Source organism: Scatophagus argus, chromosome 20 (assembly GCF_020382885.2).
Source record: "Scatophagus argus isolate fScaArg1 chromosome 20, fScaArg1.pri, whole genome shotgun sequence".
NCBI classification, from domain to species: domain Eukaryota; kingdom Metazoa; phylum Chordata; class Actinopteri; family Scatophagidae; genus Scatophagus; species Scatophagus argus.
In genome coordinates, this window is record NC_058512.1 from 112,683 (window position 1) to 136,392 (window position 23,710).

Consider the following 23,710-nt stretch of genomic DNA (forward strand, 5'->3'; position numbering starts at 1 on the left):
GTGGAAAAAAAAGTTAATGAAGTTGTAGAAAAGTAATCCCATTACTCTGAGGTAATCAGGCTACTGCTGACAGTTATCAGATTACTTTGGTTTGATGACACTAAACCCTGTATCATAAACGGAAACCCTTGAAGTATTTGAGTGGCAGCTATACTGCGGAAAGTGAAAGTACAGATGCCTGATTAACAGTCCGTCTGTTGCTGTCAACAGGCTGTAGTGAAGTTGACACCACAGAACAGACCACAGGGATCAGAGCTTTAATGTCTCATTAAGCTTTTCATGAAATCTTTCTTGGATGTTCTGATCTTTTCCATCGACGTGGAGAAATATCTGTTCAGGAGAAGATGACAGGAAATGCCTACGTCACCCGCTGGTGAGGGAGCAGCAGCGATATGAACACAACATGGACGTTTGCAAGTCCTCACTATAACTTGTCAGTCGTTCTTCTCTCTTAGCTGCCTGCAGCAGCTCCGCCCCCCCCAGCAGAAGGCGATGGCGGTCAGGATGGCGATCAGCAGGGTGGCACAGGTGTCCACACTGTGATACTGGAACCAGTTCAGGTCATGTGATGCCAGCCACAGGTGTCGTGCTCCGCCGTGTCGCATCACAAACTCCACCCAGAAGACGGCGGTGCTCAGTGGCGCCACCAACTGGTCGCGGTGCAGTGCTGACAGATGCTCCATGCTGGACTTGTAGCTGAGCATCATGGGAAAAATTAAGGGAAACGTTGGTATTACTACTTTAATACTGAAGGAATGTGGTGAAAGACAGGAAATAATAAAGTTAATTTGACAACGTTGAATATACAAGAAATCCTAAAATTGAAGCTTCCTGTCACATGACCTTTACCCCGGCTGGTTGATGACGGCATGGAGCGCTTCCGTCAGCTCGTCAGATGTCAGACGGTTGAAGTCGAGGACGATGGCAGCGCCTTGACGGCTCAGACGGGCGAGGTTAAGAGACTGATCGGCGAACAGCGGAACTCCAACCATCGGCACAGCGTGATAGATGGCCTCGTACAAACCATTGGTGCCGCCGTGCGTCACAAACACTTTGGTCTTTGGGTGACCTGAGAGATAGGAAACTGTTTTTATTATAAAAGCACTGCAAAACATCTAATTTATTCTTTTTAAATTTCTCTCTGCTAATATTCAGTGTCAGAAAGAAACACAAACTGTGTTTGTGTCTGTACCCAGCAGGTCATTCTGAGGTATCCAATCAGAAAGCTTCGTGTTTGCTGCCAAAGTTTTAGGAGTTTCTCCACTGAACCTCCAAATCACCTGAACACAAAGGTTCAACGTGACACGTTTATTTGTATGAACAGTTCAAACAGGAAGTCATCGGCTCTCACCTGAAGAGGACAAACGGAGCTGCGACAGGACGCAGACTGAAAACAGTCTGAGATCAACGTGCGAATCTCATTTCATCAGGTTGTCAGGAAGTTTCTGTTTCACACTTCATTTCCACATCATCAGCCACCACAAACGAAGTGTGCTGATCGATCTGACCGATCACAAGGCCAAAGAGTTTGTTATTGTCATTACAACCATGTATGTGTGGTACGCCGAGCAATGAAACAGCCTTCCTCCTGCTACATAAACGTACACATATCGACTATAAATATAGAAAGAATAAACTGAGATTTCTGTTTCTTCACCGGCAGTCCCGATTTCCTGATGTCTCCGAACACATCTTTCTCTGACCTTCTGTGGGACTCGTCCGAAGGCGGCAGCAATGACATCAGCACGCTCTGTCGTAAGGTTGGTTACCATGGATCCGAAGGAAACCACCACCACGCCGGCATCACCTGAACTCTGCATGAACACCTCCAATTCCTGAAAGACATGACACCTTCGTTGCATCATCGTCGTCATCAATTTTGAAGTATTTGTTCAAAATAAAATTTCCTGTCAGTCCTCAGAGCAACAGGAAGTGGAACTCATACCTGTGGCAGCCCATTGGCTGGTTTGCAGTGCAGACCGCCCACGTATTTGAAATTAGGTGGAATCGGGCGCGGCGTCTCCAGGTCCCAGAAGGTCCTGATGAGCCAGATGTCAGCCTTGCCCAGACTCTGGCACACGCTGCTGGGAGTTCCTGTTCACAGGGACAGCAACATGGGGCTCTTATTCTGAAGGAACCAGTCAGTAAAATCTTTTCAGGATTTTTTTACTTTTTAATTCAGATCCTTTCTTGGTATTTGCACTTTATTAGCTGGAGAAAAACAGGAAATGCAGGAGAGAGAGTTTTATTTCTCTGGCCCAGCCCTCTGACCTTTGACCTCACTGTAATATTTATCCAGTGTCAGCATCCAGAACACCTCGCTCATCACGGATGTCCACACATATGTCATCACGCTCGTCAGCCGCTCCACAAACGTCATTCGGTCGCTGTATGGCAGCGGAGCGGGTGGGACGTAGGACGGCGGCGCCGGCGCGTGGCCACAGTGACGCTCCAGTACGCCGCCAAACGAGAAGCGAAGCGAAATGACGAAAGGCAGATCGAGCACACCTGCCACCAGGTCAGCACACATCACCATCGGGTCGAGCAGGACGACGTCAAACGCAGCAGCCCGCAGAGTTTTCATCAGCTGCTCATTCTTCAACATGGCGTCACACTGACGCATCCCCAAGTCGATCGACCGTTGCAGCCAATCACTCATCTTCCACAACGTCTTCAGCAGAGATGAGACATGAAACTCGTGTATGAAGAAGTGGATGAAGTCCAGAGTGAGGCCGTGAAGTGCGGTTCTGCTGAACGGGACCTGAAGAGGAAGAAAAACCAGACCACAAACATCAGAAAAGTCAGTTTAAACTGCAGTCAGAGTCGCTGAAATGGTCGGCAGTGAAAGAAGCAGGGCTGTGGTGTGTGAACACAGAATCAATTTGACAGGCTGAATGTGACTGAAACATCCTGATGCAGCAAAATAACAAGAAAATAATCAAATCCAGGCAGACGCTGGTGACCGACTTTCTATGAGTTCTTTTAGGAAGATCCCGCGCATCGCGTCATGTCATGTTTGAGTCGGACATCACCTTGAAGACAAGGAAGTTGAACTTGGTGGCATCACGGCTGTTGTTGTAATTGACTGATGGCGATGCGTCAGCAACTAAAACGGTGACAGAGTGATTCCTCCTGACGAGTTCCTCCATGATGCTCCTCATGTTTAACCAGTGGCTGTACTCGCCGGGAAAAACAAGAACGTGGCCGCCATCAGCTGGGGTGTAAGGATAGAGGAAGAACAAGAGAACAGATGGAAGAAGTAGAAGAGGAGGAGGTGAGAAAACCTGCATGACAGAACAGAAAATAAACACAAATCTGCTCTGAAAACAGCTGGAACACAAAACTCCAAAGTCTAAACTGATCAGGGGTCAGTTAGAGATAAGGGCTGCACTCTGATTGGACAAAAACTCACAGCACCAACACTTGTAAACACACAAGTGTGTGTTCAGAAGACGGACAGTCAAAGTGTCAGACACACTTGAAATCTGCTGTGCAACTCCACAATAAATTCTCACATAAAACAGAGTAAATCACACAAATCATGACTTAAAACACCACTAAAATCCACCAGCCACTGAAAAGACAAATCACAAAATGCAGCACACTGATGTTTTACTCACAAAAGCACCGATGTGTGTTTGTAGTAGATTTATCCTCACTGTTCTGTTTATTTGCTTGGACATTGTTAGAAAAATAATTTTAACTCTACTTCTGTTGATGGTGTGTTTGAAGTACACATGCATAGCCTACAGATTTTGATACCTGTGTGTTAACTGCATGGATGGCAAAACTTTATTGTGCTAGGCTCTGCATGCAGAAAAAGCAAACTAATAAATGAACTGAAAAAATATTTAGAGAGTTTGATAATAATCCCCAGCAGATGAAAAAAAAAATCACTTCATTTCCGCTATCCCATCACGAGATCTTTTATTTTGATATTCCAACGGAAATTGTATCTGTGTAGAGTCTGTCCTCTTGACACCGGTCAACGGCGATAACAGGGATGCCGATTCCTCTGGAAATGCCGAACAGATTCGGATTTTCCAGCCAGTAACCTGCTCAAAATGAGGTTTAAAAGGATTTAACGGACTAACGGACCCGCGGGCCTTGAAAAAGGTAAAGTTACCCGTTAAATTGTGCCAGTTTATCCCAGTTTAACAGCTTCACATACAGTAAAGCCTGCTAACGGCAACTAGCCGCTGCTAGCTCGATCACTTTCCTTTTATTTCCCCCAAATCTCGTTTTATCCTCACTTCGACCCGCAAATATTCTCACTTTCTATCAGTCTCCCTTTGTGTTACGTCACTCAAAATCCTGCTGTGACGAAATTAAATCAGCAAAATCATCCGTTAATCAGATTACGGTGAAACGGGTTCAGATTTACTGGAATATTTCTGGGATTTGTAATGGATGAAACCTCGCGAGAATACATGAGATTTTTTTTTCTGAAATGTTTTTGTTGACTTCATTTTGATGAAAAAAGCAAAAATCTTGTTTTATGTCCACAATTCCAATGCTTTTTCTCCCCATTTGTGTTATTTAGTGATACCAGAACGCATTCACGAAGACCATTTTAACATACTTTTGCAAAACGTTTCAAAGAAATAGTTTCAAAAGAATACATGGTTACATTTAAAAAAGTATACCTTTTACCTTATACCTTGCATTGACAATAAGAGTAATAATATTTTGGAAATTTTCAAATATTAAATGAAAATGTTTCATATTAAATAACATTCATTTTGACTTATAAGATGTTAAATGAAATATTTTAAAGTTATATTTCCCATTTTTTTTCCTTCATGATTTGACACATATTTTTACTCTCAGTGTTGGCCATGCTCACGCGACCGCTCACGCTGACTGACGGTGACGACGGGGGGCGGAGCCTGGTGGGTGTGGCTCAACCTCCTGGTCACCCATTGGCTGATGGCCAGATTCAAACAGGTGCTTGTTTTCATTTGTTTTTTCTTGCATATGTTTACATCAGAGTTGCATTATTAGATTTGTCTTTTATTGTAAAATGTTAATGATGTTTATGTCGAGTAGTTTGTATGTTAGACACAGAACATTAACTGCTGTTTCTCCTCCTTCAGGAGCTTTCTCTCCTCCTGCATCTCCTTGGAGCTTCTCCTCCTCTTCGCCTTCCCCTCCTCCTCCTCCCTGTGCTTCCTCTTCCTCCTTTCCTCCTTCTCTAACTCCTCCGCCCTCCTTCCTCTCCTCTCCCTCTTTTACTCCTCCACCTGCACCACCTCTCTCATCTAATTCTTTCTCCTCTCTTCCTCCTGGTCTCCTCCGGTCTCCCCCTCGTTCTTCTGTCTGTCCTCCCCCCCCTGTTGCTCCTTCTCTTCTTTCCTCTGCTCCCTTTACTCATCTCCCAGCTGTTTCTCCTTATTGTTCTCCTCCTTCTACTTCCTCTCCTGCTGTCCCTCCATCCCTCCTTTCCCCAGCTCCCCCTCCTCCTGCTCTTCCTTCTCTCTCTCTCTCTGCTCCTTGTATTGTACATTCTTGTCCTCCCTCTTTAACTCCTTGTTCTCTCCCTCCTCTCTCTTCTTCCTCCCCCTCTCCTCCTGTCTCCATCATTCCTGCCACTTCTTCTGTTTCTCTTCCCTATTCTTCCCATTTTTCTCATCTGTTTTTGTCCTCTCCTACTGTCTCTCCTTCCCTCCTTACTCCACCTCCTCCTTCTCCAGAACCTCTTTCTGTCTCTTTTTCTCCTGGGCCTCCTTCTTCTGCTCCTCTTCCTCCTCTCCTTTATCACAGCTCGTCTTTCATTTCTCCTCCTGCACCTTCTGCCGTCTTCCCGCCTTCCTGTACCCCTCACATTTCTTCCTCTTCTTCTCCTCTTCCTTCATCCGTCTTATCTACTCCTCCTCCTCCTTTTCCACCTCCTCCTGTCTCTTCACCTTCTCCTACAGCTCCTTCGGTTCTTCCTCCTGCTCCCCCTCCCTGCTGCTCCTGCTCCTCCTTCCTGCCTCGCCTCCTCTCAGCTCACCGGTTGGAGGTGCGGCGCCTCCTGCGAGGAGCTCTGGCCTCCCTCGGTCGTCGTCTGGATGCTCTGGAGCGGAGGACCAGGAGGATGACAAGGAAGAAGAGGAGCAGGCAGAGAGGAGGAGAACAAGGAGGAGCAACCTCCTCACCTGGTAGGTTTTGTCTGTCTTCTCCTTTATCTTCACTTTGTCTCCTCCTTCTCCTCCTCCCCGTGGTGATCTGTAGGGGAGCAGCAAACTGTATTTAGTCACAGAGACTCATGTACACAGATTATTCACTGAGCCGTTGATCGAGTCCAGTACCAAGTCGATCGCCCAGTCGGAGGTTGGGGTAAACTGAGTCTCCTGTCTGTTTTTCAGTCATCTCTGATTTTCTTTCTTTATTCTCCTTTAGGATTGGCTGTCTTCCACCTCAGATCCACCTCCTCGTGTACCCCCGCCCACCTCTCACCTGTTACCACCTCCTCTTCATCATTTTCATCATCATCATCAGAAAGCGAGGACTCAACCATACCTCCTCTTTCCTCTAGCTTGAGCCAGTCGGATCAGAGGAGGAGGAGGAGCAGAGTAGAGGAGGAGGAGGGGGAGGGGGAGGAGAGGGAGAGAAAAAGGAGGAGGAAGAACCACATAGGAAGAAGAAGAAATGTTTCTCCAGAAAACAGAGAAGAAGGAAAAGAAGAGGGTGCTGGGAGGTTTGTGGGTCAGATGGTGGTGTCCTTCAGAGGAGGAACAGAGGAGAAGGAAGTGCCGCTCACTCTGCACAGCTTCAACCACAGAACACACAGAAGAAGAGAGGAGGGGGGAACCAGCCAATCAGAGAAGGCCTTGAGTGTCATCAGGCAGAATGGCTGCAGAGCATCACTGCTGCTACACAGGTGAGTGTCTTAAGACAATATTTACTATTAATCTTTTTAAATAAAGATCTGAATTCAAAAGATTATGCAATAAAAAAAACAATATAATATTTCAGTTATCCTTTAGTCAATCAAGTTATAAATACATTGAAAGTATGATTTTACAATTGTTAGAATTATATTTATATAAATCCTAGAAATGTACAGTTTATAATAGGTGTGACACATAATTTATAATAATTTATGTTCATGTAAAATGATGCTAATTATGCTGTAATTTATTTTAGAGGACTATAAATTCAGTGTTAAGATATGTTACTTACTAGCAAGAAAAGCCTTTTCTTCATAAATTGTTTACATTTCTTCATCTTTTCTCATCTCCAGTTCGTCTTCCCAGAACGCCTTGCGTGACCTGCAGGCAGCCGACAGTGCTCAGACCTGCAGCCAATCAGAGACACTCAGCCCCTCTTCAAGCCAATGGCAGTTCTCTGTCTTCACCCCTCCCGAAAACCTCTCCTCCAACCACAATGCTTTCTGCTTTCGGCTTTGCTCTTTCTCCTCCTTTAGCCCTGCCTCCATGCTGCGGCTGTCAGCAGTTGCCGTGGACATGATGTCAGTGTCAGTGAGGGGCGGAGCTTGTGGGAGTCCCATGAGGCCTCTGAAAGACTGGACAGCCCCACCCAGTCTGAGCAGCGACCACTGGTTGGTTGGCTCTCGTATTTACATGACCCTCATTAATGTTGGTAATCAATAGTTAAAGTTCGATTAGCTCATTGTAGCTTTTGTGTGTCTCATTATGCTGAATCTGTTTAAGTGTCAGGTATTATTAAGATAGACTGCCAACATAAATGAAATTTTCACTGTTTGTCTTTGCAGTTATGTGCAGTCGCCTTCAGTGAGGTAATCATTATAAAAAACAGTTTTACATCCAGTGTTTTGGATTTGAACCTTTTTCATCATTTTAATCATTTAATTGTTTTAAATTTCCTAATTTTCTTACTTTTTATGTTGTTTATGCTATTGATAAACTTTACTTTAATGTCAGATTGATTTTTGTATGCCAGCCATCAGATACTTCTTTAAAGTTTTATTTAGTTTTATCTCGAGTACTAGAAATCTCAAATTATGTGATGTGTGTGTGTGTGTGTGTCACAGCCCAACTTTATCTGCCCAGCGTCAGCAGCGGGCCAATCACAGCTCTCGGAGCCTTCGTTTCCCACGACGACGGGCCCTGCCCCTGCCTTCATGTTCAGCCAATGGACTGTCTGTTGTGCTCCCCACTGGCCAGTCAGCAGCAGGCTCTGAGTTTCTCAGCACGAATGGAGAGGTAGAAGCAATCAGAAAGAGTCTGTTTGATGTTTTTTGTTTGATATTCATTTTTTGTTAATTATTTACTTTAATTATTTACTACTGTTTTTCATCAGTCTTGTTTTCTCTTTTCTGTCAGTATTTGAATATCTAGAAATGCACTTTTTGCTCATTTTCTCAAAATAATTCAGAATTTTCTGTCCAGTAAATCTCACTCTTAGATCCCGCTGATGGAGCTTGGTCGCCATGAAATATTTCTCTCTTTTTGATTTGTATATTTTCTTTTCAGCGTGGTAAACGAGTCTCACAGATACGCATCCGCCGGGCATCGCCACGTGAAACGCCACTCACACCAATGGGACTGCCAAAGGTCAAAAGGTCAGGAGGAGGCGTGCAGGGCATAAAGGGGAAGAGAATGATGACAGAAAATTGTTATGTAGAAAGAAAACATTAAAAAGGATGAAAATAACTTTTCCAGGTTGAAGAAAAAAGAGTTCAGTCTGGAGGAGATTTACACCAACAAGAACTACAAATCCCCCACCAACAACAGGTAAAAACTACAAATCCCATATCAAGAGTGTAGAAATCCAGTGCCCAGACTACATATCCCAGCATCTCCTGCTGTTGTCCTGCAGGAGTCTGGAGACAATCTTTGAGGAGCCACGGGAGAAGGATGGAGTACTGCTCTTGATTGGCCAGCAGAGGAGGCGCAGAGTTCTTCTCTTTCCTGACTTCACTCAGCCCAGAAAGAGGAAGAGGCCGCAAGGTATGCTGGGAAACATAGTTCATTTCGGCTCAGTTCAGTTGAGTTCTTAACTTGAGCTCCTGCTTTTGGTTATTTACAGTCTGGGACTGCAAAATTCAGGAAAACATCAGATGGTTCTTCCCTGCTGCTCCTCCTCCAAAGAAATTCTTAAAGGGAAGAGCTCTCACTCTCATACACTCACGAGGTCGTCCAAAATGAATGGGGGCTTATGGAGCTGTAACTTTTACAGAGTAAATAAATTTTTCTGCCAGTTTTCATTCTGATTTCAGTGTGAGCAGTAGAGACAATAAATACAGTTCTATTAGATTAAAATTTCCTGGCTTTTTTGTGATGAAATACCTTTCTGTACTATTAAGTATTTGCAGCGTTACGCGCCAGCTTGGTTTCACGCATCAATCAAACGCTAAGTTTGTGTTTTGTTTTAACCAGGCTGCTAACGTCTGCTGTAGCTCTCGTTAGGAAAACACATAAGGACCATAACACACAAAACCGAAACCGCATTACTGTGGTTATGTTCTCGTAATGATAATTTAAGTTAGCCTACAGTAATGTATCGCTGCTGGTCATAAATCTTTAACCGACCAATCAGCACACATTAGCAGAATGCTAGCTCTTTATGGACAAAACCGTCTGCCCTGTAAGAAAAACGAACGGACTGTAGTATTTTTTGTTGTTATGTTTAGCTCCTTTCACTCCAGTTCTTTGAGGACGACCTCGCGAGTTTCCTCAGTGAATTGCAGTCAGTTTTCGGAGTGATGGGTTTTAATAGGGAGTGGACAGACTGTCCTTAGAAGTACTGTGTGCTCCTCCTGTTCTCAGTAATCTGCCAATTGTGATCAATAATCAGGAGGCTCAGCAGTGTAAAAACATGTTTTTAATAATTTTATTTTATTGATAAAGCAAGATTTAAAATTCCTAAATAAAACCAATCTCAAATAAACTGAACTGGAATGTTTGAGGCAATGAATGAATGATGATCAATAGCAATAAGAAAAAGGCTTCACAGTTTCACTTCAGTAACTACACAAAATAACATGAATATGTTCAGTTGGTCCACGCTGCCGCCTCACAGCTAGAGGGTTCCAGTTTCAGGTTAAACCTGCCTCCTACCTGTAGTCAGCTGGGCTCCAGCCCCACGCGACCCCGATGGATAAGCAGTATAGAAAATGGATTGATGGATTTTCAATTGGAAAACACAGTGAAGTCAGAAACGCACAAAGTCCTTAATTAATAAGTAATAAGACAAACGTTAAATGATAGTTTTGTCTGTTTTTTCTTTGTTCGCTGAGATTTATTTCAGATGATCAGATTTTTGTCATTATTATTATTATTTGCTGTTTTTAGGTACATCACCTGTGATCAGCTTTTTATTTATTAATTGATTGCATTATTGTGCAGCAGCTCACTGTTGTCTGCTTAAGGTAAGTAATTGGTTGACTGAATGGGCCAATCACTGACTGCACTCAGTCCACAAGCAATTCATCATTTAAATTCAAAATGAAATACATAATAAGACAAAATCTAACAAGAATTCAACCAGTGCCCAAGTTTTAAAGATCCTAAATTAAAAATGTGTTTCAGGGGCAGGACTTCCTGTTGTCACGTTGCCCAGGAAACGGGCAGTGGCCCGGCGACATGGTCATGGCGGCGTCTCCAGTGATGACGAGTCAGATCTGGATGTGATGCTGGTGGAACGACTGAGCGCACTCGAAGACTTCCTGACACAACAGGGGCTGGATGTGTGAGCTGTGACATCATTTCCTGTCAGCTGATTGAAGGCCAAATAAACAGAGCTGCTAACATGCCTGCTACTGCTGCATTACCACATTTCTGCAGTGTACTTATTTTTGTTTTTTGTTTTTTTACAGTGTAGGCTTTTTAAAATGTGAATTTTCGGAAATATTTAATATTTGTTTTTAACGGTGTGGATGATCACGTGACCTGTCAGGAGGCCACGCCCACAGAAGGGCACAAATCTTCGGTTTGTTTCATGAACTATGAAAAGGCTTCTCTGTTTGACTTAGACAGTACTGTGAGTACGGCTGCAGTACTGTGTGAGTACTGCAGATCAGAAGTATTTAGAGTTTTTAAATTGTAATATATATTTGTGCTGAGAAGTGTCTATTTTTGGAACAAATAAAGTTTGTTTCTGCTCTCTGAAGATTGTTAGGTTATTATTGATCAGCTGAATGATGGTTTCACTGACTGAGCTGAAGTCTCTTTCAGGAAACAACTTCCTGTCTTTGTCTTCAGGTGTTTGACTGTGTCATGTGGTTGTCCCGAAGCCAACAGACAGCGGCACGAACGTGTGAACTGATCAACACCAGAAACACCGGAGATCAGGTTCAAGTATTAAAGGTCTGCAAATAAATGTGGGAGTTTGTGTTCACTTGTTTACAAAGTGGAATTCATTTATTGATGTTTCTGAAGTGCCAGCACAGGTTCAGTGTCATCATCATGCTGTCAAGCCTGGTTTGTCCTCCTCAGTCTTCTGTGGGAATCATGTAGGTCAATCAATCAGGAATCAATCAGGTCATCATCATCCTCACAACATAGAAGAAGAAGAAGCTCGCTGTTGTTGCCTCACTGCTGCCTGAAGCCGGACATGTTGTGACTGCGTTGGTGTCTCTTACAGTTTCAGAAGAAGACAACAGGACTGGAATTTACAAGAGTGCACAGAGGAGGGTAAAGTCTCGGAGCTTTACAGGTCCAGCGTGTGGAGTTTAGTGACATCTAGTGGTCAGGTCACTGAACTCCTGGCCTATTCTAGAAACATGGCGGACCCCGCCTGAGGAGCCGCTCCCTCAGGATATTAACGGCTCATTGTAGGGTAGCAAAAGACACAGATTCTTAGGTTACATAAAAATGACAACATTGCTATGAATATTTTATTCCTATAAGAAGATCGTTCTAAATTGTACGCAGTAAACCTTCAACACAACAAATCGGCTGAAAAGGTTCTGTAATGTACAACCCCAATCAAAATAAAAATACAACCCTGATAAAAATGTGATTTTTGTTAAAATCCTCAATTTGACAGAGAGCCTTCTGCCTGACCAATCAGCTGCTCCAGAGGACAGAGGTCAGCCAATCACAGTGAAGAAAGGGGAACGTGACAGACTTGCTGAAGGTAAAGATACTGCAGTACGGTGGTACGCCGGACGTGAACACGTCACTTATACAAGCACAACATGGCGGCGGCCTTGCGGAGAGTGTGCAGTGCAGTGACTTCGAGGTATTAACTTTATTTTATTTTGTTCCGAGGGAAAGTTGTATAGTTTTTGTTGTGAACAGCTCGACATCAGTCAGTGACGTGTTCACTTTGCGGCTGCGTGGCTGGAATGTCATGACACTGTGACGTATTTGTTAGTGATGCTGCGTGTGTTCAGGAGCAGGCTGACCTGTGACCGCACCAGACTCTGTTCAAAGTTTATATTAAGTTAATATTTAATCGTTCCTTAAACCAGACCGCGTGCTAAATGTCAGACGTTAGACATGAGACGAATGTGTGAATGAGGTGAGGAAAGCTTCGGCTTAGGTAACATTAATCACATGTTACAGCTAACATGTTTATGATGGTCACTCATCTTTTTTCAACATTAGACAATGAAATAAAGCTCAGTTCAGAATTGTTTCAGTGTTACTGGTTCTGAATCAGTTGTTGGTAAGACTGTCACCCTGTGTGTGGTTTATGGATGTCAGGTCGGTCTCAGGTCGGACATTCACCCGCGCTGATTTATTTGTTAAACTTTCTTTACTTTATACGTTGTTTTTCAGAGTTTCTCCCCTGAGCTGCAGCCAGCAGCGAAGCCTGAAAACCAGTGAGTTTGTCTGCACCTCCTCACCTCCTAAACTCCATCTCAGTTGGTCAAGTAAAACCAATGAACGGAAACACCTTTGATATCAAGACTTTTTAGAAAATGCCTGGATGATATTACAGTTACATGTTGTACATTTACTGTAGTACTTCTGAAGTATTACTGAGTATTAATATCAACACTTTCTGGGTTTTATTTATTCATTCACATATCAAAATAAAACCAAACAGCTGCTTCAAGTTATTGTGCTGCTCAGTCAGTGAAACCCGTAGAACCAGCAGAACCTGTTTTCCATGATGCCTTGTGTGAATTATGGGTGTGACCTCTGGTGCATCTTGTCACTAAACAGCTAGTGATTTCCATGGCAACAAATCAAATCAATCAATCTCCATTTAATATGTGAGAACGTGACCTGTTAAACCTTAAGAAGGACAACGTAATTATGCCACCTTCCACCTTCCACGGGAGGCAGCTGTGGCCCAGAGGTTGGAGAAGCGACTTGTGATCGGAGGGTCACCGGTTCAATTACCCGGGAACGGGCAGGAAAAATTTGGGTGTGGTGGAATGAAAAAAATGCCCCCCCTCCTCATTAGCCGGCTGATGTGCCCTTGAGCAAGGCACTTAACCCCCCAATATGCTCCCCGGGCGCTTGATGCTGCCCACTGCTCCTGTGTGTGTTTCACTGCATGGAATTTGCCGGGTGTTGCATGTGTGTGTTCAACTAAGGATGGGTCAAATGCAGAAGACCAATTCAGTGTGTGTATGTAAAAATATATATACTGTCAATAAAGTGATTCTTCTTCTGCTGTCGAGGGATGGGAGGAAAACTAAAGAAGATCAAGAATCACTTTATTGGCAGCATATATATTTTGAAACACACAGGAGGGGAGCAAATCTGGGGTTAAGTGCATTGCTCAAGGGCACATTAGCTGGTTAATGGAGGGAGGGAGCAGTAACGTACACCAGCATTTTGGCTTTTTCATCCACATTCTTTTAGATTCCTCGTCTGACTGTCCTTTTTTGCTCACTGTGTTCAACACGGCTTGTCGCAGACACAAGTTTAGCTTCGTGTGGTTGTTAGTACAGCCGTGAGCGGCACAACACACACCAGAACTCTGCAAAGACATTTTATCTTAGTCCAGTCCAACATCTGGCCAGAGAACAAATCAGTAAAATGAAGGTAGAACCAGCAGAATTCTGTCACACCTCTTGGACCAATTAGCTCCCTCTCTCTTCAGGTCATGGTTTCCTGCCCCGGCCCCGGCCCCTCCCCCTCCTGTTGGCCACAGGAGGTGGTTACCTTGGTTACCAGCACTACAGGAGGAAGGGTCAGCAAGAGGATGGAGCTCTGCCCCCTCTGGCCTCGCCCACACAGGTAGGAGACGGCTCCTCTTTTACTGCTTCCCTTCTTTCTGTTTCTTCTTTTATTTTTTCATCTTTTTTCTTTCTTATTCTTTTCTCCTTCCTCTCTTGTTGCGCCAAAGTTTTTACCTTCTCGTTGTACACGCCTGCCATGTTCAGGATGGAGAAAGTCAAGAAAATCGACAGTTCTGTCTGTCTGTTGAAGTTTTTGAAATTCTTATTAGCTCTCGTGCATTCATGGACACGTGGACACCAGTGAAGAAGAAGCCTGTAAACAATTAACAGGGCTGATGTAAACGTCATGAGTGCCGCACCTGAACGCGCTCTGTGTGACTGATGGACCGAAGCTCAGGTGACAGTGATGATGTCACTCTGCCCGCTGCGCTGATACATCAGCGTCTCACTCAAGCCCCGCCCCCTCTCCTCACTGCCCAGCGCGTCTCCTGATGGGAGTACATGTTCTGATTGGTCAATCAGTAACCGGGCAGGACAGAGGAGCTTGGATTGGATGGAAGTTTTATTGTAAAAGCTGTTTTCTTTCATTTTGCTCTTCTTCTTCAACAAGAATAATTTAGCAATAAATGAATAATATATTTTGTAAAATAATATAAAAATAATATAATTAATAAATAGTATAATAAATCACTTTTCTTTCATCATTTAATACTATTACATATTAAATTGATATTGATATTTTAAAGTCTGTAAATAAATGACTAACATTTATTTTGTGAGAGGGAGGGGGAGGGGTGGAGCTCTTCAGTATTAACTCCCTCTCTGTCTGTCTGTGTCACTTCTTCTGTGCTCTTGGTGAACACACCTGTCTCTTCTTCTCTTGCCACCTGTGACGTGAACGTCAGCATGTGTCGTCGACCGTTTCTCTCCGCTGCCTCATCGGCCACTCATTCATGGTGAGGTCCTTCTCCCGCCGCCGTCATGGCGGCGAGTGCAGGGAGCACAACCTGCTGCGGCAGGTGAGGCGACGATGTCGCTCAACCAATGGAGATAAAGAGAGTGTGAAAGATGAAGGAGGAGGAGGAAGAGGGGTGAGGACGAGAGCAACAGCACGATTCAGGTGGGAGAGGAAAAAAGTGAGAAATGGAAAATCATAGCTAAAAAGAGAGAAGCTCGAAATACTCAGCAGACAGACAGACAGACAGATGTGAGCTGTGAGCAGGGTTGAGAGACACTGAGACAGAACAGAGAGAGAGAGGTGGGGTTTCCAGGTCAGAGATTAGCGCTTGTGTGTGTGTGTGTGTGTCGGGTAGCTTAACAGGTCAGCTATTTTAGCTTTAGCCTAGCTTAGCCTGTGTCAGCCTCTTTCCAGCTGATCCCATGCTAACCTGCTAACCCAGTTAGCTTCTCAGAGAAGAAGACGACTGCCTGAACGTCTGCATGCATGTCTGATCAACTCATTTTGTCTAGAAGTATTTTCAATTTTCAATTTTTTTTTTGATTTGTTTGACTGAACGGTTTCCTTTTAAACTAAAGTCTTTTATTTATGTGAATAATTTATGAATGAATGAATATTAGGAAAATCAGATTTAATGTAGGTCAAAGAACACATGGAACTGCTTTTAAATTAATGAATGAATCTTTTCACCAGATTATAGCACACGATAGAAACAAAAAGTTTTTTGGAAACCGACCAGAAGAAAATTTATCCAAAAGTTCTAGAAAATCTGTTAGCACTTAGAAACCCTGTTAGTGCATACTGGCTTTACTGTAGCTTAGCAACAGTGTGCTGCATTGGCGTCTGCTCCTCTTCCTCCTTTACACACACACACACACACACACACACACACACACACACACACACAGGGGTGGACAGTGACCGTGTGCGATGACTACATCTCAAACATGCCGACACGTGCTAACCTGTAACTCCTAATGTCTGCACTATGTGCTGTGTTTGTGTGTGTGTGTGTGTGTGTCCGACCACCTGAGACTGTTATGTTTTGACTAGACTGAACATGCAACTTACAATATGCAGCCATTGCTGAAGCCGATGTGCCACTCAGTGTATGTGAAACATCCCTGATATGTGCTGCCATCTTGTTCGAGTGATGTCATTTGGAGCCAGAGTCTGTGCAGTCGTACAGTGGACTGTTACAGCCTGCAGGTGTTCTGTGTGAGACCTCATGATGTCTTCAGATACAAAATGTTCACTTTGTCTTCAACTCTCAGCTCAGTCATTTCCTGTACAGCAGCAGTTTTCAAAATAAGAGCACCAAGGCCACACACACACCTCATGTAACAATCCACACAGAAAACCGGTTGACTTTCACAGTTGTGGAGTCTCACCTGGTATAGGCAATTACTGAGGAAGTGGAGGAGCACACACACACACACACGTTCTCTGTATGGCTGAGATAAGCTAATAAGGTAGTGTGGACTCAAAGCCAAGACTCAGAGCCACAAAACATTAAATTCTAAGTTTTAGCTGTGTCAAATTGTTCAGGAAAAGTCTTCTCTTGAAGTCCAGTAGAATCATCAACAGGAGACAGGATTCTGAGCAGCAAAGACTTCAATGCCGGCATCAAAAGGAAAACCGTTCACAACATACACTGAGTACACATGAAGGGTCTCGAATAAAATGGTGGCTGGTGGCTTCACATTATATACAATAGGGTTTGGACCTTTCCACACCTATTGTCCATCCCTTTACCATCTTTGTTTCTTACACCATTAGGTTTTCTCTTTTCACCATGGATTGGTTGGGGACTTTTTACACCATTAGGTCAGCTTGCCCTGGGTTTACTTGGGACTTTCCACAAGCCTTATCTTGCACCTGTTTGTCTTTATTTATTTTTTATTTGCTTCTTAAGCACAGTTTACACCAATAGTTCTCCTCTCTGGGCTGCCTTCCAGTTTCGGCTGGCACTAGACACCATTATTTCCAGGCCTCTTTGTGTGCCATTTTTTAAAAATAATTGTTTTATACAGGATTACAATACATGTTCTTTTCAGGCTCACAGTAATTATAATGAGGTTACATAGACAGTGTCTTGCTACCATAGACAGTGTTTCATTATCATAAAACAGTTTCACAATTACACAGTTTTACCTTCCATAGCTTACAGGCCCTTAAACAGTTGTACTTGTTTAACACAGCTGTATCTTGCTTTTCTTTCAATCTTAATGGAAACATAACATGACTGCTTCATGCTATCATATTGCATTGCACACTATAACTTTAGCTCATCACAACTTACATAGAAATTATACCACAATAACAGACACAACTTTTAGTAGCATATTTCCATGCGTTGTGTCCTCTGTGACCCCACACATGACCCCTCCAACACCTGTCCACCTGTTTTTTTGTATTCCTCTATTTCTATGTTGTCATGCGTCTGTCTTCTTTTTGGACTTTTGGACTGAAACAAGAGCTAAAGGACCATTCAGTTGTTTTCATTTTCTGTTTTCATTACCCAAAGCACGCAGCCGTGTTTTAGTTTTCTGATGTTTGGCTGCATTGTTTAGACATAGAATATTTTTATGATCCCAGAGGACAAATCCAGGGCAGCCAGTCAGGTTACAGAAGAGAAATAATGACAAACTTTGTCCTCTGCATCATCATGTTTTTTTTTTCTTGCCTTAATTTTTTTCTAGTTACTTTTTGTCTCAAGTTTTTCTCTCTTTTTGGCAGAAAGATTTTTTTGTTTTGATTTTCCTCTTTTGTTTGGTTTTTATTCATGCGTCCCTCCTTATCGTCCCCCTTTACACACTCATTAAATCTCATTAAATCTCACCTTTACAATCAGGCTCCAGGCGCCTCGCTTGGCTCTTCGTCGTCATCTGAGTGCGCTTAGTGGCGGCGTGTGTCGCCCCACCTCTTGGCGCCGTCGGCCAATCGCCTTCCTCTGCTATGTCCTGTCTGCCAGCGCTCTGCGGCCAATGGCCAATCGGGTAAGAGCGACTGCGGCTGGTTTCTCATTGGACAAGGAAACTAAAAGGGAGGGGAATGACCATATATGTATGTCCTCATTTTGTCTTTTTCTTCTCTTAATCTTTTAACTGCTCTGTTCTTTACCTCCTTTACATCTTCAGCTTCACCTCCTCTGTGCAGCAGCTTCACTCAGTAACAGATCGAATGTCTGTGATGATGATGATGATGGTTGGTTGTAGCCTCTTTCAGCTGCTGGTTCAGTTTTTTTGGCACATTTCTTGTCTGAATCAGTTTCAGCTGATCTAAAGAATAAAAGGTGTCAGGTAGATCTTCCCCTCACAAGACCGAGAGCTAAAACAGAGTGAACTTTGAACGTTGCTGTGATGGAATCTTTCCTCTGGACAAACGGTCTCTGCTCAGGTCAAGCTTAAGGTGGAGCGTTGACATGAGTTATCTTTCCCCCCTCAACTTCTCTTTTTCATTTCTTGTCTCCTTTTTCCCCCTCATTTATGTTTTACTTTGCTTGTGTTCTCTCTTCTTCATCCTGTTGCAGTTTCCTTCACGACTCCTCCTCTTTCACCTCCTTCTCTTTCTACAGCAGCTCTCCTGAACAGAACAGAACTTTTCAGTGTTATCCTTCCTTTATAAACCCAGGTGACAATGATTAACATGTAACTTCCTGTTTGGTGTTGCAGGTGGCGTTGTACCGCTCCCTCCCGACTCGCCTCCTCTCTCGGACTTGGGGTCGTCTGAATGGGGTGGAGCTTCCCACCTGGCTCCGAAAACCCATCTACTCCCTCTACATCTGGACCTTTGGGGTCAACATGCAGGTCAGGATGGACTTTCAGTTTGTGCCACGTTTTTGTTTTTTGTCTATTTTACTGAGTTTTAGTTCTAAACGTGTTGGGGTCCACTTCATGTCTGTCCCTGTCTTGACCAATAGGAGGCTGCGGTGGAGGATTTGCATCACTACAGGAATCTGGGGGAATTTTTCCGTCGACGTCTGAAACCTGCAGTCCGACCACTCTGCCCTTCCTCCTGTCTGGTAATGATCCTCTTCCTCATCCTCCTCTAGTTTCTCCCCTTCTTTTTGTGTGTTTGTTTGTTTGTTTCTCATTCCTCCCTTCACCTTTTCCACAACAAGCTTTTTTTGCATTCTACTTTTCCTTTTGTCTCTCTGTAGGAGAATTAGACTGAACCTGAAACTACACGTTCAGGTTTTAAATTCATGTTTGGTCGAAGGGTGTGTGACGACTGCTTTAGTGCTTGACTGCATTGTTATGATCAGATCAGAGGTTATTGAACAGTGTGTTTTGTCTGTCAGATCTCTCCAGCCGATGGAAAGATTCTGCACTTTGGTAGGGTAAAGAACTCGGAGGTGGAACAGGTGAAGGGCATTACCTACAGTCTGGAGAACTTCCTGGGTCCACAGAAGAGGCAGGGCAACGGTAGGACTCCACCTAATTCCACCCTGAACAACAAAACAGAGCAATTAGAAATGTCAAGACCTGCTGGTCTTGACTTGGGTGCTGTCGAGTTCGTCAAGTCAAGAGGATTTGGTTCTCATGTCTCTATCTGACTCTTTCTTTAGACCCTTCTTTGTCTTTCCGGGACCTTCTCCTGTCGTCTCCTGATAACGACCTTTTCCACGTTGTGGTCTACCTGGCTCCAGGTGACTATCACTGTTTCCATTCACCCACAGACTGGAGGGTGGAGCTTCGACGTCATTTCCCAGGTGAGAGTTTTTTCATCTGTTTACCTGTCCGATGTCTGCTCTGTTCTACCTGTTTTTCATCTCTCTCTCTCTCTCTCTCTCTCTCTCTCTCTCTCTCTCTCTCGCTCTTCGCTAGGCTCATTAATGTCCGTTAACCCTGGCATTGCTCGTTTGGTCAAAGAGCTGTTTTGCCTTAATGAGCGTGTGGCGCTCACTGGCCAATGGGAGCACGGCTTCTTCTCATTAACGGCAGTCGGGGCCACAAACGTCGGCTCCATCAGACTTTACTTCGACCAGGTGAGGGGGAGTTGAGTTTTTATGATTTCTACTGCAGTATAACTATTTTGTACGTCCATCTTGAAGGTTTTTCTTTTTATCAGTTTATGAAGTATCAGCTGGAAAACTTTAACGAATAATCACGCTGTATGATCCTTGTGCTTTTAGTTGGGTGAGTATTCGGTCTGTTAATCTGAGTAATTCATTATGGAAATGTTCTTGTCATTTTTCTTCTCAGGAGCTTCAGACGAATGCTCCTCGCTACAGTAAAGGATCCTTTTACGACCGCAGGTATGTTGCCGATGGAAACCAGGTTTCAATTGCAGCAGGTGAAGGAGGTGTGGTCCCGGGTGATGAAAGGGGTGTGACCTTACAGAAGGGGGCAGCAGTCGGGGAGTTCAACCTCGGCTCCACCATTGTTTTGCTTTTCGAAGCTCCCAAAGACTTTAGCTTCACCCTGCAGCCAGGACAGCGAATCAGAGTGGGAGAAGGACTTGGCAGCCTCTGAAGATCCAGACTTATGGGGAGGGGCCTGATGATGGAGACTAATCAGAGACAAATTTTAAGAGTTTAAGGCATTGTGGAAAATGTTCTCTATTACTAAGAAGCTGTGGAGCACATAGAGATCCTTTTATGACAATGACTCATACTCCCAGAATGCCTTGTGCCTCGTGAACGGGGAAATGCCATACCTCTTGCTCTTGCTTTCTGTTCTTTCCTTTCTGTCTCAACTGGAGACTGAACCAACTAACAAAACTAATCCAGAACAAAAAGCAGACTTCATTAATCAGACTGTACCAACAACTAAACTCCTCACACAACAGAATAAAAACATGTTTTACAAAATGTTGTTTCAAGTCAAATATTCTGTTAAAGTGAAGTTAAACATTCCTCCGTCCACTGAAAGTTTGAATGTTTGAAGCTTTATTGTCCACATCTTGTGGTTAAAAGTCCACTCAGAGCAGAAAAACAAATCTGAAGCAGCTGATTGCTGGAAACTCAACAAAATGCCTGTGATTGGTTAAAAATAATAACGGTGTTCATTATTTCTTTTTCTATGTGTTAAATTGACATAGCAAAAGAAAAACTGATGGTTTGTTGCTTCTCTACTTTTGTAAAATATGTAATTATGAATAAATATTTATTTCTCAGCAGCTTCGTCTTTATTACACTTGTACAATTAAAGGTCCAGTCTGTAGGATTTAGTGGTGAACCAACGATGGCCTTCAGGTAAACCTGAAAGCTCCTCTCAGCGTTTGGTTTGTCTGCTGTGGGCTATTGTAGAAACATGGCAGACTCTGAGGAAGAAGTGCATCTCTCTCTGTATAAAAAAGACTCCAAGGTAATGGAAACACACTGGTTCTTAGGTTTAACTGAATATTATTATTATCATTATAAGTACAATAACTCATCAGTTGTAAATCAATTTGATTTGACTTGTGGGTTAACACTTACGTTGGTCTTTACACAGGTAGCATCTGAATGCATAACCTTGACTTGTAATGTGTCTTCAGTGTTTGCTTCTAAATTTGATTAAATTATGAAACTTGCGTAAGTCATCACATGTTAATTATACTGGAACCTCATCAGAAAGCGGCTAAAATCAGCAGACTCATTGGTCAGTCCTAGCCCCTCCCCGGACAGCAGAACCAGCAGCAGAGCCAAAAGGACGGCTGTGGGCAACAGGTGCCATAGCGATGGAAGCGTGGCTCAGCCAGGCCTCCATGTGACCAGCTGTCCTCAGTGACCTCCTTCCCCAGCCACAGCTTCCCGTCTGTCGCCACGCCTCCAACCGGCATCCCCTGCCTGCGGCCAGAGCTACAGGAGGACAGGGAGCAGGAGGAGGTGCAGGCCTGCTGAGCCTTCACTCCCAGGAAGGAGACCAAGTCCAGGTCCAGACCTGCCGCTCCTCCTCTGGGTCGAGGAGTGTTCTGTCGACACTGTGGACATGGGATCCACACCTGAGGAGGAGCTGAGCGTTTATTTCAGTGATAACACTTGTTTTCATTGTGACAAACAGCATGTTCAGGGTTAGTGTGTTTATGATGTCATCAGTCACCTGTTCGTTGATGACCGTGTCCAGTCTCTTTAGACACGCCTGGCAGAAGGCATGTCCACAGTGCAGTCGCCGTGGCAACCGTGTCATCAGGTCGTAGCTACCAAAGCACACAATACACACTAGGTCCTGCCGCTTCATTGTCTCCATGGCAATGGAGGAGGGGGCAGGGGGGAGGGGCTGGCAGGTCACTTCCTCCTCCTCATCCTCCTCCTCTTCCTCTTTTTTGTTTCTGTCGTCTGACATGTTTCTGTTCAGGGTTCATTTGGAAGAAGATGTGACATGCGTAAGAGGATGTAACTTTGACTTTATTAGTTGAAGCTATAAGAATTTAACAGATGCTTTGTTGTAATATAGTGTTGTCGTATCCTTCATCTCAACTCACATGAACCTTCACACTATGTTTGCACAGAGGGCAAAGTGACTGTTCGTCTCATGCTACTTGCACAAGAATTTATTGGCTTCAAGACTTTACAGTTCATTGGCCGTAAGCTAACGAGAAACCGCAGGCGAGAACTTCCTATGTACCTCTTCCAGAGCGCCGTCAGAGCGCTCTGTCTGTCTCCTCCAGAGCGCTCTGGCTCTCAGCAGCTGAGCAGCTCTTCTGCTCCGCCCACTGCAACTCCCACACAATGCTCGACATATTCTTATCTCACTGTGCAGAAAGCTGAAATCATGTTTTAGTCCACCTCACCTGCTCTGTGTGTGTCTGTGATTCACACTGAACACTTGAACCAAGACAAATTCCTAGTAATGTGAAACCTCTTCACTTACATGGCAATAAAGACGATTCTGATTCTGATTCTGAACAATTAAAACTAATCATCCGATCAAAGTCAGTGTCTCTTCATTCAAAGAAAAACACTTTTTTCTGCTGTGCTCTGATTGGACATTAAAGAGGAACTTACCTGGGTCTTGTCCTTCTTTCCTTCACATCACACCTCCTCTCCTCCTTTTTGTTCCTTCTCTTCTTCTTTTTGTTTATTGCTCACTCTTTTCTCTGTCCTGTCGTCTGTTATTGTTTCTCATTTGTTCAGTCCATTTCCTCCTGTCTTCTTTTCTTCCTGTCGTTCTTCAACTCTTCATCATCTCTCTGTCTTTTATTCCAGTTTTGTTTCTCCTCTCATCCCCTTTTCTTTGGTTGTTTATTTTCTCCCCTTTTCTTCTCACTTGCCCTCCTTTTTCCTCTCTCTGTTTTTCTTTAGTCTTTTATTTCCTCCAGTTTTTCTTTTGTTGATTTGTTCTCAGATGTTTTTTCTTTCTCAGTTGTTTTCATTCTCAGTTTTTCTTTTTGTTATTTTTCTTCACAACTTTCTTTTATTCTCTCATTTACTTCCATCTTTTTCATCCTGTTCGTATTTGTCTCTTCTTGTTTTTTTTTTCTTGTTTCTGTCTGTTGTTCTCTGTTGCTTCGTTGTTGTCGTTCTTGTTTCTTCTTCAGGCAGAGAAGACAGATGGGGAGAGAGAGAGAATCTCTTTCATCAATATTTCAGCCTCGCTCGGCCTGAACGTCACTCCATCAGAAAAGAATCGTTTTACACATCAGATTCAAGATTTAAACACAACAACAGCTAATGTAACAAAATATACATGAAAATACAACTTACAGATATTAAGTGCACAAAACATACTACACAAATGTCAACTATAATATAACTATTTTCTCTATAAATG

At 43.6% G+C, this 23,710-nt stretch overlaps 4 protein-coding genes across 12 annotated transcripts; 2 read left to right on the forward strand and 2 right to left on the reverse strand.

The window, feature by feature from the left end:
- Window positions 1-241: 241 nt before the first annotated feature.
- LOC124051879 (UDP-glucuronosyltransferase 2A1-like) lies at window positions 242-3,352 on the reverse strand. The gene is made up of 7 exons (XM_046375643.1): window positions 3,033-3,352; window positions 2,272-2,761; window positions 1,946-2,094; window positions 1,704-1,835; window positions 1,193-1,280; window positions 850-1,069; window positions 242-696 (listed from the first exon to the last, which is right to left on the reverse strand). Exons 1-7 carry the CDS (start codon window positions 3,288-3,290, stop codon window positions 435-437), a joined length of 1,599 nt encoding a protein of 532 aa, XP_046231599.1. The 5' UTR covers window positions 3,291-3,352; the 3' UTR covers window positions 242-434.
- A 600-nt stretch (window positions 3,353-3,952) lies between these two features.
- Window positions 3,953-10,745, forward strand: wu:fi75a02. 3 transcript variants are annotated; one of them, XM_046375640.1, is made up of 11 exons: window positions 3,953-4,116; window positions 4,831-4,947; window positions 5,694-6,143; window positions 6,385-6,865; window positions 7,229-7,546; window positions 7,721-7,744; window positions 8,000-8,171; window positions 8,442-8,530; window positions 8,631-8,702; window positions 8,788-8,918; window positions 10,500-10,745. In XM_046375640.1, exons 2-11 carry the CDS (start codon window positions 4,839-4,841, stop codon window positions 10,661-10,663), a joined length of 2,010 nt encoding a protein of 669 aa, XP_046231596.1. In that variant the 5' UTR covers window positions 3,953-4,116; window positions 4,831-4,838; the 3' UTR covers window positions 10,664-10,745. The 3 variants fall into 3 exon arrangements, with proteins under 3 accessions (XP_046231596.1, XP_046231597.1, XP_046231598.1); XM_046375641.1 differs by lacking the exon at window positions 10,500-10,745 and adding an exon at window positions 8,998-9,224; XM_046375642.1 differs by lacking the exon at window positions 5,694-6,143.
- A 1,231-nt stretch (window positions 10,746-11,976) lies between these two features.
- pisd (phosphatidylserine decarboxylase) lies at window positions 11,977-21,131 on the forward strand. 7 transcript variants are annotated; one of them, XM_046375646.1, is made up of 10 exons: window positions 11,977-12,048; window positions 12,696-12,739; window positions 13,975-14,111; window positions 17,866-18,010; window positions 18,686-18,820; window positions 18,934-19,035; window positions 19,315-19,438; window positions 19,582-19,725; window positions 19,841-20,001; window positions 20,219-21,131. In XM_046375646.1, the coding sequence occupies exons 3-10, from the start codon at window positions 13,978-13,980 to the stop codon at window positions 20,486-20,488; spliced, it is 1,215 nt and encodes a 404-aa protein (XP_046231602.1). In that variant the 5' UTR covers window positions 11,977-12,048; window positions 12,696-12,739; window positions 13,975-13,977; the 3' UTR covers window positions 20,489-21,131. The 7 variants fall into 7 exon arrangements, with proteins under 7 accessions (XP_046231602.1, XP_046231605.1, XP_046231603.1 ...); XM_046375647.1 differs by lacking the exon at window positions 11,977-12,048 and adding an exon at window positions 12,058-12,153; XM_046375648.1 differs by lacking the exon at window positions 11,977-12,048 and adding an exon at window positions 12,229-12,456.
- A 120-nt stretch (window positions 21,132-21,251) lies between these two features.
- Window positions 21,252-22,967, reverse strand: rnf224 (ring finger protein 224). Its single transcript, XM_046375657.1, has 2 exons — window positions 22,040-22,967; window positions 21,252-21,941 (listed from the first exon to the last, which is right to left on the reverse strand). Exons 1-2 carry the CDS (start codon window positions 22,280-22,282, stop codon window positions 21,606-21,608), a joined length of 579 nt encoding a protein of 192 aa, XP_046231613.1. The 5' UTR covers window positions 22,283-22,967; the 3' UTR covers window positions 21,252-21,605.
- Window positions 22,968-23,710: the final 743 nt, after the last annotated feature.

Coding starts and splice junctions, on each gene's coding strand:
- LOC124051879 (XM_046375643.1), bottom strand. CDS start 3,290: ATGCAGGTTTTCTCACCTCCTCCTCTTCTACTTCTTCCATCTGTTCTC. Junction 1,836..1,945: donor CAGCCAATGGGCTGCCACAG/GTATGAGTTCCA, acceptor CATGTCTTTCAG/GAATTGGAGGTGTTCATGCA. Junction 697..849: donor GCCGTCATCAACCAGCCGGG/GTAAAGGTCATG, acceptor CATGATGCTCAG/CTACAAGTCCAGCATGGAGC.
- pisd (XM_046375646.1), top strand. CDS start 13,978: ATGGTTTCCTGCCCCGGCCCCGGCCCCTCCCCCTCCTGTTGGCCACAG. Junction 14,112..17,865: donor CTCTGGCCTCGCCCACACAG/GTAGGAGACGGC, acceptor CTTTACAATCAG/GCTCCAGGCGCCTCGCTTGG. Junction 19,036..19,314: donor TCTGCCCTTCCTCCTGTCTG/GTAATGATCCTC, acceptor TTTGTCTGTCAG/ATCTCTCCAGCCGATGGAAA.
- wu:fi75a02 (XM_046375640.1), top strand. CDS start 4,839: ATGCTCACGCGACCGCTCACGCTGACTGACGGTGACGACGGGGGGCGG. Junction 4,948..5,693: donor TGATGGCCAGATTCAAACAG/GTGCTTGTTTTC, acceptor CTCCTTCTCCAG/AACCTCTTTCTGTCTCTTTT. Junction 8,919..10,499: donor AAAGAGGAAGAGGCCGCAAG/GTATGCTGGGAA, acceptor AATGTGTTTCAG/GGGCAGGACTTCCTGTTGTC.
- rnf224 (XM_046375657.1), bottom strand. CDS start 22,282: ATGTCAGACGACAGAAACAAAAAAGAGGAAGAGGAGGAGGATGAGGAG. Junction 21,942..22,039: donor ACACGGTCATCAACGAACAG/GTGACTGATGAC, acceptor GCTCCTCCTCAG/GTGTGGATCCCATGTCCACA.